Source organism: Tasmannia lanceolata, unplaced genomic scaffold (assembly GCF_043159265.1).
Source record: "Tasmannia lanceolata isolate RefF3 unplaced genomic scaffold, GAP_Taslan_0.1 ptg000005l, whole genome shotgun sequence".
Lineage (NCBI taxonomy): Eukaryota > Viridiplantae > Streptophyta > Magnoliopsida > Canellales > Winteraceae > Tasmannia > Tasmannia lanceolata.
Window position 1 is genome coordinate 11,039,238 of NW_027518682.1, and position 17,806 is coordinate 11,057,043.

General features: G+C 39.4%; 1 protein-coding gene across 1 annotated transcript; it reads left to right on the forward strand.

Moving 5' to 3' along the window:
* The first annotated feature begins 2,621 nt into the window (after nucleotides 1-2,621).
* On the forward strand, nucleotides 2,622-17,623 carry LOC143877472 (serine/threonine-protein kinase Nek5-like). Its single transcript, XM_077379520.1, has 14 exons — nucleotides 2,622-3,388; nucleotides 3,484-3,550; nucleotides 3,953-4,018; nucleotides 4,105-4,151; nucleotides 4,244-4,289; nucleotides 4,369-4,449; nucleotides 4,545-4,587; nucleotides 4,708-4,757; nucleotides 10,578-10,659; nucleotides 10,754-10,803; nucleotides 12,878-12,951; nucleotides 14,777-14,828; nucleotides 14,928-15,743; nucleotides 15,833-17,623. Exons 1-14 carry the CDS (start codon nucleotides 3,291-3,293, stop codon nucleotides 17,429-17,431), a joined length of 3,171 nt encoding a protein of 1,056 aa, XP_077235635.1. The 5' UTR covers nucleotides 2,622-3,290; the 3' UTR covers nucleotides 17,432-17,623.
* Nucleotides 17,624-17,806: the final 183 nt, after the last annotated feature.

Consider the following 17,806-nt stretch of genomic DNA (forward strand, 5'->3'; position numbering starts at 1 on the left):
CCATTTACATTTGAGAACCATTAAAATCCGTAATTTCTTCGAGGTTAATCGCCAAAGATCCTTGTCGATATTCTCTAGGGCGTTAGAAGAACAATATATCATGGTCGTCAAACATTCCTAGATATGTAGATTTTGACAATTTTTAGCCACAAAAAAAAAGGTGACACTAGAGTATGACAGTTCAGTTTGCCAACCCATCAGACTCGGATCTGTTTTGGAAGGTGCTTGAGTGCTTCATGTTGCAACCACAGATTGTGGGTTTAATAGCTCTTGTCAATGACAAGAAAAGATTTCACTGAGCATCATCAATTGGTAGGAATAAAGGGGCCCACTCGTATAAAGACGGGGCTTGATTTTGATTCATTGATATGAGTACGATCCCGTAAGGCATGAGAGCACTAAGTGTTCAGAGGGCTAGAAGGCTAGGTACAAAATTTTGACCATAAAAAGGGTTGGAAAATCGTTTTCAAAAGAAATAAATTTTAACGAAAAAAAAACTTCTGGTTGTGAATGGTGACTTGGTTAGGAAATTGGGTTTAATGTCCATCTTCACCTCACGCTTATCTCTGCTATTTTTATTAGTTTTTTTCCTTGGGAAACATTTTTTTTAAAATAGTGGAGCCAACATTATTCAATGATTCATTCCCTTCATTTGTTGGGCACCAACTTAGACAGGTCGTGCCCCAACGATCATCAAAGATCATCTCCATAGGATGGTGATCTTAACCATCTGATTTGTTAAGGTTTCTATAGTGTACTGTTCCTCTATAGATTGGAGGGTTAGGATCATCTTATGTAGATGCTATTCTGGCCAGGAAATTTATGTTGCGTCCTAACAAATGAATGGTTTGGAACTTCGAACAAGATAGGCCCCATTATATTCTGCTGCTTTATATGCTTTTAATTAATCCTTCAAATTGAGGCAGCCAGGCAGGTAAGGCGGATGGCTCGAAAATGTAAAAAACTAACAATGTGGAAAATATTGATAATTTAGTGGGTTAGGTATGTTGACTTGGGAGATTTTCATTATATGACCCACCGACTACAAGCATAACATTTGATCGCCAAATTGGGTGGCTATATGCACTAAAATGTAAGCCAAAAATAATATAATTCCTCAAATGCTACCAATTATGGACAGACCATACCGAGTCGACTCCCTTTTACCTTGGCTGCATTCTTGTCTGAGTCTGCATTTTGCCTTGTAAAATAAATCAAAACACCTTTGACTCTCGAGTTATGACCGTGTCAACTGAGTACCCTGCCACACTCTGCTGAGTTGACGAGGATTTACTTTGTACGTATTTTAAAACACTGGGTCAGGCAGTGGTGGTGGGCAACAATCAACCTTTGAGATGGGCAACAAGAGAGGAAACTAGTGGGTGGTGGTGCTGGTGGTGCACCGGCGGAGAGAAAATTAGTAGATGGTGAGAGAGAAAACCAATGGGCAGACACGGAGCGAGAGAGAAGAGGGTAATTTCCTCTTGTGTGAGACGGAAATCAAAACAAGGAAAGGAAGACCAACACTGAATCCACATCGCCGATAGGAATTCCACGTCAATTTTCCTTAAAACAAGTGTAAAACAACCAATTACTCCATAAGCTTAAGTCCTTTAACACTCCCCCTCACGTGTGGCCCCTCTTTTGAGGGTTGGCCTACACGTGGCAGATGTGGCTCTTCTTTTGGGTTGGCCATTAAATGTGATTTTTTTAATATCGAGGAGTTTTGAACCAAGGACATTTGCACTGATAGCATGTGAAACAACCAATTACTCCAAAAGCTTAAGCGGTTAGAGTTGGAATTATCTAATTGTACAAGTAGATTTTTAATGTTAGGAGTTGTTGGGTTTTGAAACTAGGACCTGCCTTGAGAAAGTTTTTCTAATACCATGTGAAACAACCAGTTACTCTAAAAGCTTAAGCCCTTGGAGATGGCGCTTTTTTAAAAAACTGATAGCTAATTTATTAAAGAAAGAAGAGACCAAGATGGTCATATAGAAAGAGAAACAACAGAAAAGATAAGTCAAGGTGGAAGGGAATAAAAAAGAGCCCGAGCTTCCCTAGAGACTCCATCTCTATCTAGACTATCTGCCTCATATTGGCTGAGCGACGCCCATGAATAAATATGATTAGAAAGAATCTCATCCAATCAAACATCTCATCAAACAACATATCGAATCTCTAGGGCAATTTTTTTGGCACCTTTAAGCTAACGGATTACATTCAAAGAATCGCCTTCTACCACCACATTCATAAACAAATCTATACCTCAACTAGAAGAACCCAACTAGACCGAGAGAAAAATGACATGGCAACCATGGCAAATGGATCAACTGAACTACTCCCAGGGATAGGCTATATCAACCCAAAAATCTAAGGATAATACAAATTCAGGCTTATCTAGAACAGCCTCGTTTTGTTTCCAGAGCCAAGCGTATCTCTCTCAAACCTTCTTACCATTAATCATGATCTTATGCGGTAATGATGAGTTAGTGGAGTGGGCCCATAGCTCCCTAATCTACGCCAGTCTTTCTCTGTGCACTCGTGAAATAACTTATAAGTAATAGTAACGTGCCGTTTCACCGTGGAGAAGGAACACGCTGTCTTTATACGTATTCGGGAAACAAACTTGGAAAAATCCAAATAGGAGAGACCAGCTGGAATTGTCGGCACTTAACGAAGCATGGCCATGAGCTAACTCCATTAAAGCTCTCTCTCTCTCCCTCTCTGCCTTTTAACTGAACCATGGTTAGTAACAAACCCTTCTCTGGTTATATATGCTCCACAAAAGGAGAGGAAACCACAGAAACTGAGAATGCTAGTAAAATCACTCTCTTGGTTCCCATTTTCTTTCTCTTTTTCTTCTTTAATTTCTCAAACCCTAGTATGAGATATGGCGTGTAGTGGCTGAATAGGATCAAATGATTCCACAGCATTTGATGTAGAAATTAAAGAAATCAGGTTAAGAAGATACGAGGATTCTTTGAGCGAGTAAAAAACAGTGACGAGATTGAGAACTTTAACGAGAAATTAGGGCAAATCAGATTTTTTTGGTAAAGAGATCTCAGGCCTTGAGAGAGGAATGCTGCAAGGATTCGAGCATTTGCATTGGGAATTGAAGGGAATTTGAGAGAAGATATGGAATCACATTCCTCTGGACTGAGAAATGGTGTGAATTAGTTGGAAAAAATCGACGGATTCGAGTATTTTTCTGTGAAAATCGATTCGAATCCGTTCACCATTTCTTTTTCTTTTCTTTAAACATTTATCTTCCTCGGATCTGGAGAATCATGGAGTCTCGAATGGATCAGTACGAAATAATGGAGCAGATCGGCCGAGGGGCTTTCGGAGCCGCGATCCTCGTGAATCACAAGTTGGAGAAGAAGAAGTAGGGTTTTTTTCCCTTTTTTTCATTATGCTTTCTTTGGAATTTTGATTTTTTCCGCTTCATTTTTGGTTGTTTTGGAACTTTTCCAATGCCAGGTATGTTTTGAAGAAGATTCGGCTCGCACGGCAAACAGATCGTTGCAGGAGGTCTGCTCATCAAGAGGTAGGTTTGATTGGTATAAACCTTTTTTTTTTTTTTTTTTTTAATTTTGCTGTTTTTATTATTTTTGGATATTAGATCTTTTCATACTTTCTGTAAATTTGTACTGTAGATGGTTCTCATTGTGAGTATATCGACCTTCTTTGTAATTAAGCTGTTTTTTATTTTATTTTTGAAGATTAGATATTTTCATACTTTCTGTAAATTTGGACTGTAGATGGCTCTCATTGCGAGTATATCGACCTTTTTGTAATTTGGCTGTTTTATTTTTATTTTTGGAGATTATCCTTTCTTACTTTCTATAAATTTGTACTGTAGATGGCTCTCATTGCCAGTTTATCGACCTTATTTGTAATTTAGATGTTTTTTTATTCTATTCATACTTTTTGTAAATGTGGACTGTAGATGGCTCTCATTGCGCGAATCCAACACCCTTTCATTGTCGAGTTCAAGGAAGCATGGGTGGAGAAGGTGAGAAAATCACCTAATTATCAAAATAGTGCTTTCTTCCTTCACTCCTTTTTGTTTAGTTCATGAAATAGAGATTGTCCTTGTAGGGATGCTATGTTTGCATTGTCACGGGATACTGCGAAGGTGGAGACATGTGAGTGAAATTGGGCGATGTGAAGGTCGATATCAGAGTTTTAAAAAGTCATATATTGTGTTTTGAAATCTATACCCTCTTACCTCTTACAGGGCTGAGTTGATGAAGAGAGTGAATGGCACACTATTTCCAGAGGAGGTTTGGGCATCAACTTGCTAGTATTTAGAAGTGGGTTTAAAATTGTGATTGTTTCTTGTTAATTGTTGGCATTGATCAGAAACTGTGCAAGTGGTTCACACAACTATTATTGGCCGTTGAATATTTGCATTCGAACTTTGTTCTGCATCGAGACCTCAAGGTTTGTGAAGAGAAAAATGATACAGAAATGGTACATTTTAACTTTCTTTCTCTGTTAAGAACGTAGACTGATTTCCTTTAATATCCGCTTCGCAGTGTTCCAATATATTTCTCACTAAGGATCAGGATATTCGCCTTGGTGAGTGCTTTTTCATGTTTTGGTGGTAGTCAAATGGGCTCGAATTCTTTCTTTCCCAAGACATGATTGGCATTATTCTATTGACCTAGTTTTGCTCATACGATTCTTGCATGTGTACAGGAGACTTTGGGCTTGCAAAAACTCTAAAGGCGGATGATTTGGCTTCTTCTGTATGTTCATTCCTATGCTTATAATTTTTTCCCTCTAGTTTAGTCTTAATTTATGGTTTCACTTTATATATTTATTGTGGTTAGTACTATGTAAGGGATTAAGAGCTCAGTCAATGATTTCAATTTGATATGCAAGAATAATGGACTTGCTCAGAGATAGGATCGGTTTCTCAACAATTTAAAACTTTATAAAAGTTTCATGTTTAAGTATAACATAAAATCTGTAGAATTGTTGAATTCCTTGGTAGTAGGTACAAAGATTTGTTTCCATAGGAATCCGAATTTGCTTAATCACTCATTTTATGATCTTATACATCTTAGGTCTCCCCATCCCGTTATCTGTCTATGTTCTTCATGTAGCATTCAGACCGAATAAACATAAAATTACTTCGACACTTCCACACATTGCAGGTAACAGGAGACATCTCTATTTGTCCCCTAGGGATCTTCAGAATTACCACTAGTTAGCTTTCAATTCACTTATGTCCATCAAATGAAATGTGAATAACCCATCCTCTCTTTGAAACAAGGGGCAGTTCTGCTTCTATCCATGCTTCAAACAATTTTGTGTTCTCCATATTACCATATATCCCATGTAGGAACGAATATGGTGCTGTGAAAGATGAACTGAAACTAGCATGTTTGTCAACATACATGACTTTCAAACTATGCTGCTGTTGTGTTGATAGCTGTTTGAATTATTTTACTTTGGGGTTTAAATTATTAGCCTGCATATACATGGCTGTTTTAACATTTTTGCATGGAAATGTAAATCTGTCTTCTTATGGTGATAAGTATCCATTGTTTGTTCGTCACCAGGGCTATTTGTTTGCACTGAAGTCGTTATTTTGTGTCTCATTCCTTGTGCCACTAGAACAAACTAAAAATAACAGATTTTCAGTTATTTTCATAGGTTTCAACATCCACTTCCCTAGGGTTTGACAATTGCTTGATTCTCTACTTTGAAGTATCAGCTGCCATCTATATGTTTATTTTGAGGCCTTGTTGCACAGAACTGAGAATTGCAACCTGTGTCTCTCTAGAGCTCTGGCTTTGTGCTGGGGTAATCGTTCCTGTACAAGGATTCAGTAGTATTCATGGCTGTTCTGTAGTATTCATGGTTGTTCTGTTCTTGTATGGTGATTTCGAGTCTGGTCCTGTGAACATCAGATCTTTGATTGGTGGGCAGCCTGCTCACTAGAGCAAATTATAAAACCTTAGTTTCCGCCACTACCTGCCGGTGCTTCATGGCTTCATGGTCGGCATTTGTTTTCCGTAGTCATTGTGACAGCCTGTGACTGTTTGCTCTCAAGCTCTCCTTTCTCCTCCCCTTTTCTGTCAGTCTGTCCACTCAATCTAGCCCTAGGCCGTCAGCTGTAGCCTTTATGGGGTGCAAATTGTATTATTTTGCTTTTTAGGGTGTGATCATACCAGGACAAATGCACATGCACTGGATCCCATCATAACTTTGAAGTTAAGCGTGCTTGGACGAGTGTAGTACTAGGATGGGTGAACTCCTTGAAGAAGGTAAAAGGAATCTGCCTGGCTCTAATCCTGGTTCTAGTTGGGTTCTTCTACGTGGATCATTTTCTTCTATTCTATCCTATCCAAGGTCATGTTCTCTGTTATGTTCCTAGCTATCAAGTCTTTCCTCAATGTTTCTACCCAAGTTGTTTTCAGTCTGCCCCTACCACTTTTTAGTCCGTCAATTTGGCACGAGTCGCCTCTTCTCACCGGAGCATCCCAAAGGCATACGTTGGATATGTCCAAACCATCTTAAGCGGTGCTCTTTCATCTTCTCCTCAATTAGAGCCACCCCCTTCTTTTTACGAATGTCTTCATTTTTAATTCTATCTAGCCTTGTGTGGCCGCACATCCATCTAAGCATTCGCATCTCCGCTACACTCATCTTATGCACATGCCGCTTCTTGGTGGCCCAACATTCTAAGCCGTACAACATGGCTGGCCTCACAACTGTCTTATAAAACTTTCCCTTCAACTTGGTAGGGATATTTATGCCATTGAAAAAAAGAAATTGTACTGCTTTGAGAGATGGAATGGAGGGAAAAGGAATGTGTCTCTTGTCCTTTTTCTCTCTATTTTGCACTAACACCTTTGGTGCACACTATGTTGTGTTTCAAATGCCTGAGAGAGAGAGAGAGAGAGAGAGAGAGAGAGAGAGAGAGAGAGAGGGAGGAATACCGAGTAGATTCCTTTGAGTCGAGGGTTTCTAGTTTCTTGTTCTCTTTTGGGCCTCTAGGTCCCTTTTCCTTTCTATTTTGGAATTGGTTTTGGGGCATAAAAGTGTTGGGTTTTGGTGTTACTTCAAGTTCACCTGCATATAGTTTGGACTACCAATGCCTTTTGGTTTTGGGTTTTGTGGGTTCGGTTTTTTTGGATTTATGAGTTTTTATTTCTTTTGTTGGTGTTTTGAAAGTTGGGTTTTCATTGAGGATTGAGTTTCTATGATCTTGTTTGGTGGGGATTCAAGGGTTTTCGCTTTCTGGGTTGTGCAAATTGTTGAGAGATTTTGGTTTTGTGGTGTGCTTTGGAGGAAAAATGGCCCGTGGAGGGGTGATGGAGGGAGTGTCACCACCGCCAAAACAAGACGAGTTTAAGACTTCAAGGATAGAGGCTAATGTAAGAGAGAGAGAGAGAGAGAGAGAGAGAGAGAGAGAGAGCAGTGTTTAAAAATGCGGATGCAGGTCAAAATGCAGCCAAGAAAAGTCCTTGTCGACTCGGCGCAGACACAGCTGAGTACTCGGTTGACGTGGTCATAACTTGAGAGTCAAAAGAGTTTTTATTGACTCTATAGGCAAAACGCGGAATACGGCTAAGGGAAAAGGGAGTCGACTCGGGAGTCTACGGTGACCTAAGAAGCACGGGTACGGTTGCGGGTACGACACGACACGGGTACGTGATTTTCCAAAAAAACCGGGTGCGGGTACGTTGTGGGTACGCCGAATATAATATATTTTAATATTTTATTATATATTTATAAAAATTTTAAAAAACAATTGGAGAATAGGTTGGGGAGAGAGGTCGAGAGAGAGGAGGGAGATTTGGGGGGGAAGACCCAATGGTCTTTTTTGTTGTTTTTAAACCATCCTCCCATATTTTTAAAACCCACCCCCCGTTTTTGGTTTTTTTTTTTTTTTTTTAAATGGTTTAAAATGTGTTGGGTGTGCTCAGGTGCGCTGGGGTGCGCACCCGACACGCGCCCGACACACTTTTTTTTTTCTTATTTGAAAAAATAAAAGGGGTACGCACCGGGTACGTACCCGAGGCGCACCTGCACCCGACACGGGTGCGTGGGGCTCGGGAGAGTACCCGTGTTTTCTAGAAGGTGACACAGGGGAGTTTTAAAACTATGAGAGTGACTACAAGACTGGTGATGGTAAAATTCATAATTTTGAAAATAATGATTTGTATTGTTTCAGGGATGTTTAAGGAATTATTCTCTAAAACTTATCTCAACTCAACTCAACAAAGCCTTTGTCCCAAACTAGTTGGGGTCGGCTCTCTAAAACTTATCTATTTTGAAAATAAGTGATTTTCAATAACTAATGGGAAGATATTCTCTAGACTGGGGATTTATTGGCAAAAAAATCCCATTTATTTATTGTATTTAGTTACATTGAAACATCTAAAATTCATAATTTCTAGTACTTAGGAGCAGTGTTTAAAAAATTCTCGAGGAGTTCGTTAATCGGCTCTCCCTCCCCCCCATTGAGTTAATTAAAAACTCCTTTAATTCACCCGATTCTGTAAAAAACTCATTGCGTTAATCATTGACCCAATCAAATCAGTTTTTACCTTGCAAGTCCGAGTATGAGTCTTTAAACCCTGCTTCTGAAAATATGAAACAAGATATGGATAAGAATAATTTAGTTTTGGTGATTCTTGTCTTACTTTGGTCAGTATGGTTGAGTTCCTTTTCGATGGAGAGTTCATGATTCTTACATTGTATTTTATCTGAGTATAGTTTCAAGGCATCTCATGAGAAAATAAAATCTTTGACAGGTGCAAAGCAATTGGTTTATTTATTTGATGTGTCTCAATTGATTTTAAGCACGCGCTGCTATGCGAAGTTTCTTTTGTATTGCAGCTGCATAAAAACATCTAAAATTTTAATTTTATTTGAAAAATGCTTTAAAGAAATTTAAAAGAAATTTATTTTAGTTTCCTTCCTAAACAACACTTGTTGAGCCCCAGTCTTACCTCGTTTGCGTGATTAGGTTTGTTGATTCGACCGACAACTATAAGTCTGGTCGAATGCTGTTGATAACACCATGATCGGATGATACTAGGTCCTTGATCCCAATGTTTCAAACATGGACGCGGGCCAAAACGCAGACAAAGCAAATCCTAGTTGACTCAATACGGCACGATCGAGTGCTTGGTAGATGCGCCCAAGTACTTGGTTGGCACAGCTGAGTACTTGGTTGATGCAATAATAACTTGGGAGAGTCCAATGAGTTATGATTGACTTTGTAGGGCAAAAGACTCGGACAAGAATGCAACCACGGTAAAAGGGAGTTGACTTCTGCAAGTCGACGATAACGTGGGGGAGTTTTGAAACTAAGCTTGATCCATCCATCCTCTTTAAAGCTAGACGTTTGATTTTGTAGTCCTTTATCTTACACATAGGTGATAGGATGTTCATTCAGGATGGGACTAGGACCATGGGGGCGCCTCATGATGTTCTACAAGATCAACAGTGTTGGTTTCTCATTTGTTCCCCCTATTACCCTTGTGGATCCCTAAAATTTCCATTACCATTGATCATGAAATTGACTTTTTGCGTAGTTGTTCTCTTCATAATTGTAGTATTCATGCGAATTTGAGGGGAGATATTAATGCCTTAAAAAATATGCTTAATGGCACTTTGGCAGTCTCATCTAACTTTAGCCAATATGGGTGTTATACAAATAGTTGCAGAAACTTCGACCCAAGGTGCACTCTAGCTTTTGACTCATTATTGTTCCTGCTTGTAAGGGCCTCTATATGATTTCTAGAACTGCTGATTCCATTCCCCTTAAGTCCAAGTTTGCTCTTGCTTCACTTTGTGCATCGGGAGGCCGAGGTGCGCGCAGTTCATCAAGGTTTAAAATTATTGACTAGAGATAGAGTGATCAATGTGGTAGTTGAAGGGGAATCTTTGAATGTGATCCAGTGGCTTGAAGGTTCTCAAAGTCATCCATGGAGATTTGATAGGTTCTTTGATGAGATGTTTGATTGGATGGGTGCTCTCCCCTTTGTGTTTAAGCACGTGCACCGTTTGGCCAACAAGGTGGCCAAAAGAAGGGGTGTCTAAAGAATCTTTGGCTTGTCCTTTCTATTGTATTTGCCTTTAGCTTGTCCTTTCTATTCTCTTTTTCTCTTGTACTGTCACCATCTCGGTCCTTTTTGCAATAAAATTGGCGATTCCAAAAAGAAAAGGGAGAATGATATCTTTTATCGGTGGGGTAGTAACAGCAGTTGTTTGCTTATTGATGTGACACTAGAAGTACATGCTGGCTTCTATTTAGTTTCATAATAACATTTGATGTTCGTGAGGGTTAGTAGCTATGAGAATTTGTAATGAAATAGTAATGCCTTAAAAATAGCCTTTGTGGTTTGTAGCATTCTAATGGTCCTCGTCTTGCTTAGTTGAGTGTATATTTGGGAAGTTGATGTATCGAGCTCAGTATTTTGGTCATCCACAACCACATGATCCGCTGCATGCATTTGCACAAAAGAAGTGACAATATAGAAACATGATTCACCAATCACCGCCATTATTGGGGCATTGACGGTTTTGTACTTTTTGTGGTCCAGGTAGTCGGGACACCCAATTACATGTGTCCAGAACTGCTTGCTGATATCCCTTATGGCTTCAAATCAGACATTTGGTCTCTAGGTATGATTTCTTTGTGGATTTCCCTTCCTACTACGGAATATGATATTTAATTATGTATTATTGTTTTCCCTTTGATTTGTTCATGGCTCATCAGGGTGCTGTATGTATGAGATGTCTGCTCATCGCCCTGCATTCAAAGCTTTTGTAAGAACTCTGCCATTTATTTTTTATTTTTTTGAATGGTATCTCTGCCATTTATTTTATTTCACTGTATTCTTTTAATTTGACGCAATATTCCATGACCTCAATATCCTGGCTCCCTAATTTTTCACTTACCTTTTATAATTGATGTTGCTGACTGATTATTGCCTTAACCACAAAAAGATGAACCATGAATTGTTGAACAGCAGAGTTGGAATAAAATAGTTACCTTTAAAAAAAAATTGTGTTGTTGAACAGCAGAGTTGTTAATTTTAGCATATGTTTATCAGAATGCACATGCAAACGGAGGGGCGTGACAATTACTCATAAATACTAATACTCAAACAATAGGATTATTTAACTGAGTTCTGTTCCAAAGTTGAATGATACGGGGGTTTCGTAAGATAGTGCTTATGTCTAAACCACACAATCCAAAGTGTATAGGCACCACGTTGTGGGCGTGGAGAAGCTTAGAGCATGATGATTTCTTGTGAACATCACATTACATAAACAATAGAATGAACACTATGAAATCTCTTCTAAAATTGAATAGAGTGGGTGCTGTGCACACCAGCATGCATTTTCTATTATCCATCTACTGTGGAGAAGCTTAGAGCATGATGATTTCTTCTGAACATCACATTACATAAACAATAGAATGAAATCTCTTCTAAAATTGAATAGAGTGGGTGCTGTGCACACCAGCATGCATTTTCTTTTATCCATCTACCTTATCACTTGAACAACAGTGGAATGAAAACAATGACTCGCTATTTTGGTATGCTTGAAGCGCAAGCACACAGCAGGTGGAACTTACAAGACTTCCAATGGTGCAGCATAAAACCAAGCAACATTCTACTACCAATTGCTTCACCTTATTCTGATCATTCAGAGGGTGATCAAAGATTCACTGAATGAAGTCATCTGTTTCCTATATTCCCCAACTCCCCAGTACAAAGCCGAACAACTGATATTCTTCTTATCCACTCACCAAGTGAATGGGAAATGAAATCTTCATCTTTTCAGGAAGAAGCCCTTCATTCATATCCTACCAAAGCCTTTATCCCATAATAGGCCTTCAATGTGCAGGGATCTAGGAGAGTTTCTTAGCTAATGATGTTGCCTATGGTTTGCAGGATTGCATTCCAGCTGCCAGATACTTTCCCTGCATGGTGGAACTCATACACTTATTGTCGGTTCCATCACAACTTAAGCCAATTAAGCAGCTCATGATCGATGGGTGCTCTTCAAATGTTATTACATGGGCTAGTAAGGACAGCCAAGGTCCCAGGGGATTGGCTTTCCTTATTCTAAGTCAAGAGATCTTGTAGGGGAAACGACATCACCTTTCAGCAGACTCCTAGATGTGCTAATGACCTTGCGGATAGGCTAGCTAAGCGTGGCATTGTTAGATTTTAAAGCTTTATGGGGCAACCCCTGCCCGATGATATTCTGCTATAATCTTTCCTTATTCTCATATAAATTTTATACCATCTTAAAAAAAGAGATATATTTGTTACTGTAATATCAATATCATCCTTTTTTTTTTTTAACATCTGTAATGGCTGGGGCTTCTGTTAAGGAACTGTTTCTGAATCATAATACTTGTCAAAAAAGAACTCGAAATGGATTATGGTACTGATGAAGGCATACATTAGAAATCCAATTTTTTCCTTTGTCAGGATCTCTTGATTTAGAAGTAAATTTAGCAACTATCTGTATTGCAAATGAGAGTTTTTCCTTTGTCAGGATCTCTTGACTTAGAAGTATATTAGCAGCTTTCTGTGTTGCAAATGAGCTGCATCCATCATTCTGTTAATTCATTTCATTTCTTGATTCTTTAGCTTGCATTAGATCCATGCAGATCATGCCTTACCATCCTTGACCTACTCTCTAATACTGTACAGTTAAATTAATTTTCTTCTCTACGGAGTTCGATTGGTTTCCCTAATCTCTGTTGGTCGTCACAAGAAAGCCCTTGTTTTGATGCAGTTTGACTATTTAAATACCCCTGATATTGGTGTGACAGAATATTATACTGGAATATTTACTCATGGGTCCTATAATCTGATTTCAGGATATGGCTGGATTGATTAGTAAGATAAATCGTTCCTCAATTGGTCCTTTGCCTCCCTGCTATTCCTCTTCCTTGTAAGTATGTTCGGTTCCACCATCTCCATTACTTAAAGGTTTCCCTTTGAGTTGCCTGTGATTAAATTTAACTTTTATGTACTTTTCGATGGTTATTTTATACTCTTCCTTGTAAGTATGTTCGGTTCCACCATCTCCATTACTTAAAGTTTTCCCTTTGAGTTGCCTGTGATTAAATTCAACTTTTATGTACTTTCCGATGGTCATTTTTATGCATATGTTTATTAAATATATTTTACATTTTTTTACATATATTTGCATGAGAAGTGTTCTTTTACTGCTCCAGAGCTCGTAACCAAAATATTTTCGAAGCAAATCTTCTATAACAATGGTCTGATTTGTTAGAGAACTCCAGAAGCAACCTTCCATCGTATTTCCTTATTTTACTGCTATAGACCGAAATTGTTCAATTTAGTTAAGACATACTTCACATTAGAAGAAATTTGACCATCTCTCCGTCTTCTCCTTGTTTTACTTTTCCCCTTAATACTGCGCAATATAGCATGGCTTTGCGAGAAGAGAGACAGAGATCATGATTGACTTGACTTTTTAATATTTCATCTGTAATGAGCAGCCGCTTAACTGTTTTATATTTCATCTGTAAGGAGCAACCACACTGGGTTCGATGAATCCATTTCTCTTTACATTGGACGCTGTTAACTTACCAACTTCTCCAAAAGCTTAAGCTGTTGGAGAAAGGTGTTATTTATCTTCTATATTTTAACACTCCCCCGCACGTGTGACCCACTTGGCACACACGTGGCACATTTGGTCCCACTTTGGGCCTACCATCGCATGTGGATTTTTGCTATCCGGGAGGTTTGAACTCGAGACCTTTGGCTCTAATACCATGTTAACTTACCAACTTCTCCAAAAGCTAAAGCTGTTGGAGAAATGCGTTATTTATCTTTTATACTTTAACAGACGCAAAGTCCCCCCATGAGTAGCCTCTCCCTCACCCTACACTTAGCCAACAGATCTGTGATTTCATTAGCACTATGGGGAATATGAGAAAAAAAAACACAGAAAGTGGCTGACATAAGTCCTAGATTTTGTTGATGATACCCGCTAATCTCCATGGGCCCAATGATTGCTTCTTTGTCCATGAGATAAAAAATATTAGATAAGTCACGTTTCGGTCGCTAACAAGCTGCCCCTTAAATCAGTCGAAAACACTCTCGATCCAGTTAGTAGATCTTTTAATTCTGCTACACTTGAGTCAGTCTTACCGATGGATCTGAAGAACATGAGAATAATTTCCCCCATATGATTACTAAAGACTCGGCTGGGCCTGTGATAGCAAGGGCTGCACCGGGGGTGGGGTGGGGGTACCCTATGATCTCAGCCCACATTCGATGGAGGTCTTGAATATTGTAACCCTTGAACTCTTTATGCACTACTGCCCAAGAAAGGAGAGTACTTATCACCTTGCCAAGAAGCCTCCTCTAATTTGGTGTTCAATGCTGAAAATTCTCGTATTCCTTCCAAGACAAAATCCAACTCGTCACAAATGGATCAAGCACCCATAAGATCCTTCCCTTTTTGCCAAGGTGGTGACATCACGACCCTTCCAAAAGCACCTTGAGTGATGTGATGAAATATGCATTTCAACCATGAAAATATTTCAGAAATGTATTTTTAAAATAAACCCACTCATGCAAAAACAAATTTTGTAGAAATCTTACTATGTACTGGATTTCTATATCAGTAGGCATTTAATGGCCAGATGATCCGAACACCTAAATTAGTATACCTTTTTGTTTGTCTTCATTTTTTTATCGTGAATTAGTAAAAAAATTAATGACATGAGTTTCACATCATACAGGAAAACTCTTATCAAGAGCATGTTGAGAAAGAATCCAGAACATCGTCCAAGTGTATGCTTTCTCTTTACGATATCTTGGTAAATTTTTTTATAGGCTTTCATCATTCACCTCCACAACTTCATATAATAATCTGGAGCTGTACTTGATCAGGCATCTGACATTTTAAGGCACCCTTATTTGCGACCATATGTTGATCAGTTCGGCACGTCCAGTGATTCTATAACCCGTTCACCAGAGAAATCCATCTCCCTTGCACGTCATGGTAAAAAAAACACGGTGAGAAGTCAAAATAGTAGCATTTCCAGCAGTGACAGGGACAGTTTGCATTCGAGTGAGAGAAATATTTCAGGATTGACGTTTGAAAATGATACCAAGGCAACAAACACAGATATGGCTTCCAATAGTGATGGAATTGATGGGGATAATGGCGCTATTCAGTTGCCAGTGACAGTCGAATGCTTGGCAAATGATGAACATTGCCCTGACATCTCTGCCGTTGAAACAGATGAAAACATTGTGACAAAATTGTTGTGTGATCAGAGGCCTAAGAGTGAACCAAAGGACCCAAAAATTCAGTTGTCGGTGGGAGTCAAATGCTTAGCAAATGATGAGCATTGCACTGGCATCTCTACCGTCGAAACAGATGAACACAATGCACCAAAATTGTTATGTGATCGTAGGCCTAGGAGTGAACCAAGGCAACCAAAAATTATTAAAAATATATTGATGGCTCTTAAAGAAGAGGGAAAAGATAGAGAAAACAGCCCCATGAGAGGCACTCATTTAAAGGCAGGTGGGTTATCCAGCCAAAAAAATAACATAGAGGCATCCCCCAAAGTGCCCAAACCCGGTAAGGCCATTTCTTCTAGTTTCAAGTCTAATCCAGATATGCCGGCTGTTGTACAAGCCAAGGCCAACAGTGAGACTGCCAAGCGCATGCAGGGATCACAACCCATGAAGCATATGGTGAGATTTGGGTTTTGGCTTCTTTCATTTCTTAGTAGTTCTTGTCTGTTATTTTACATAATTTATATTTCATTTATTTTCTGTTACAGTTACCAGTATTTGAGCCTTCGCCAAAGAGTAAAGCTAGACATGACGGGGTGTCACCTGCTGGTCCAATAAAACAAGTTACAGAAGATGGAGTTTTCGGTAAGCCAAGGCAACGGACTCCACCTTCCAATTTAGCAAGACGATCTTCCTTTCCAGTACAGATAAAACCTGCTGGGCCTGAAATTCGAATCCCTGTGAGCAATGTCATCAAGGTACCTCCTAGAGAGATTACCTCACAGGCTGCGAAAACTTTTAACCCAACAGACAATGGCTTGAAACAGGCATCAACTGATATCATCCAAGAATCTGAAATGATTCCCTTGGAGCCTTCTAGAGGAGTAGAGACTAATATGTGTAGTTCAAAACCATTGAACCCAACCCAAGTTTGGAACTCTGAGGCAGTCCCTTCGACTATTCTTCAGGAACAGAATGAACCATGCTCTTTGAACTTGATAGATGATCCCCATGAGAGACTCACTCATACTGAAAGTTCAGAACATGATCCCCCTAGTCATTCAATTGCTTCCCCTATATGCTCTGTCATGCCTGAGAACCTATCTACGGAAAGCATTGGACATGATTTTAGATCTGTATCATGCTCAGCTGAGAACTCTGAGGCTAATGGAGAGGTTTGTAATAGTATTACCAGTAATCACGAGATGAGTTTAAGCCCAACTCCAGAGCCCTCTTTCCCAAGCTGTGAACTGGAATATGTTTGTGAGAATGATTTTTCTATAAGCACTCCGAGTAGACTAGATTCAATGACCGTGTCGGACCTCACTTCTACACCAACTGGGGATGATAAATTCACTGTCAGAGAACTTCTGTCATCCATAACAGACATTACATCTACAACAGGTTCGACTGCTCAAAACTTCTCACAGCCAGAGAAGCACCCTACACCAACTCAGACTGTTGAGAAACCGGGACTAACTCAGTCCCTTTCAGCTACCCAAAAGAACTCACAGCCTGAGAAGGTAACCACACCAATTCAGTCCATAGAGAAACCAATGGGTACCCATCTGCCACCAGCTTTTGATGATGTCATACATGTCATACGACACAGCACCTTCCGTGTTGGTAGTGAGCAACCAGTAATGGAAAGTGTGGAAATGGGTGTCCAGAACATGGACGTCGGGAAGCTATTAAATGTGGTAAGGGAAGAAATGGAGGTGAGAAACACTCCGCCAATTACTCTGAGGTCCTCGAGTTGCTCAGAGGCTGCGACTCTGAAATCAAATTATTTGGAAAATGTGGGCATTAAGGAGATGGATGTAAGAAACACAGCACCCTTGGCGCCCCCCACGCCCAGTTGCTCTGAGTCTGTGAAGTCTAATTGTTCAGAAGGTCTTGTTAGTTCGAAGGAAGATGAATCTCCAGCAAAGGAAACATTGGATGTGAATTCTTTTAGGCAGAGGGCAGATGCTCTTGAAGGGCTATTAGAGCTATCCGCGGATTTGCTGCAGCAAAATAGGTTGGAAGAGCTAGCAGTTGTTTTGAAGCCCTTTGGGAAGGATAAGGTGTCCCCACGGGAGACGGCAATATGGTTGGCTAAGAGTCTTAAAGGGATGATGATCGATGATGCAGGCCGCTCAGCTTGATTCGATTTGATAATGCTGGTAAGTTCTCAGTTTCTGTTACTTTTCTATTCTAGTGTGTAATAGCTTCACGTTTCAAACAAAACAAAACAAAACACTTATTTTCATTCCCAAAATTTTTGTATTCTTTCTTTAGCATAGCGTGTTGTATATAGTGAATGTACCATTGACTAAATAAATCTGATTTTTCGCCAATTAACTTGATTAGAACTTTCAGGCCCTAAAATAGCAGTTCACATTTTACATAGGAGGTGGTATTACTTCATTTGAGAATGATCACGGACATACATTTACACGATAACTGAAAAACAGAAGTCTTTATGTTATTATCACCCATGTAAACAGTCCCCCCATTGCAGCACAGTATGTATAAAATCA

Coding starts and splice junctions, on each gene's coding strand:
- LOC143877472 (XM_077379520.1), top strand. CDS start 3,291: ATGGAGTCTCGAATGGATCAGTACGAAATAATGGAGCAGATCGGCCGA. Junction 4,290..4,368: donor GCACACTATTTCCAGAGGAG/GTTTGGGCATCA, acceptor GGCATTGATCAG/AAACTGTGCAAGTGGTTCAC. Junction 10,660..10,753: donor ATCAGACATTTGGTCTCTAG/GTATGATTTCTT, acceptor ATGGCTCATCAG/GGTGCTGTATGTATGAGATG.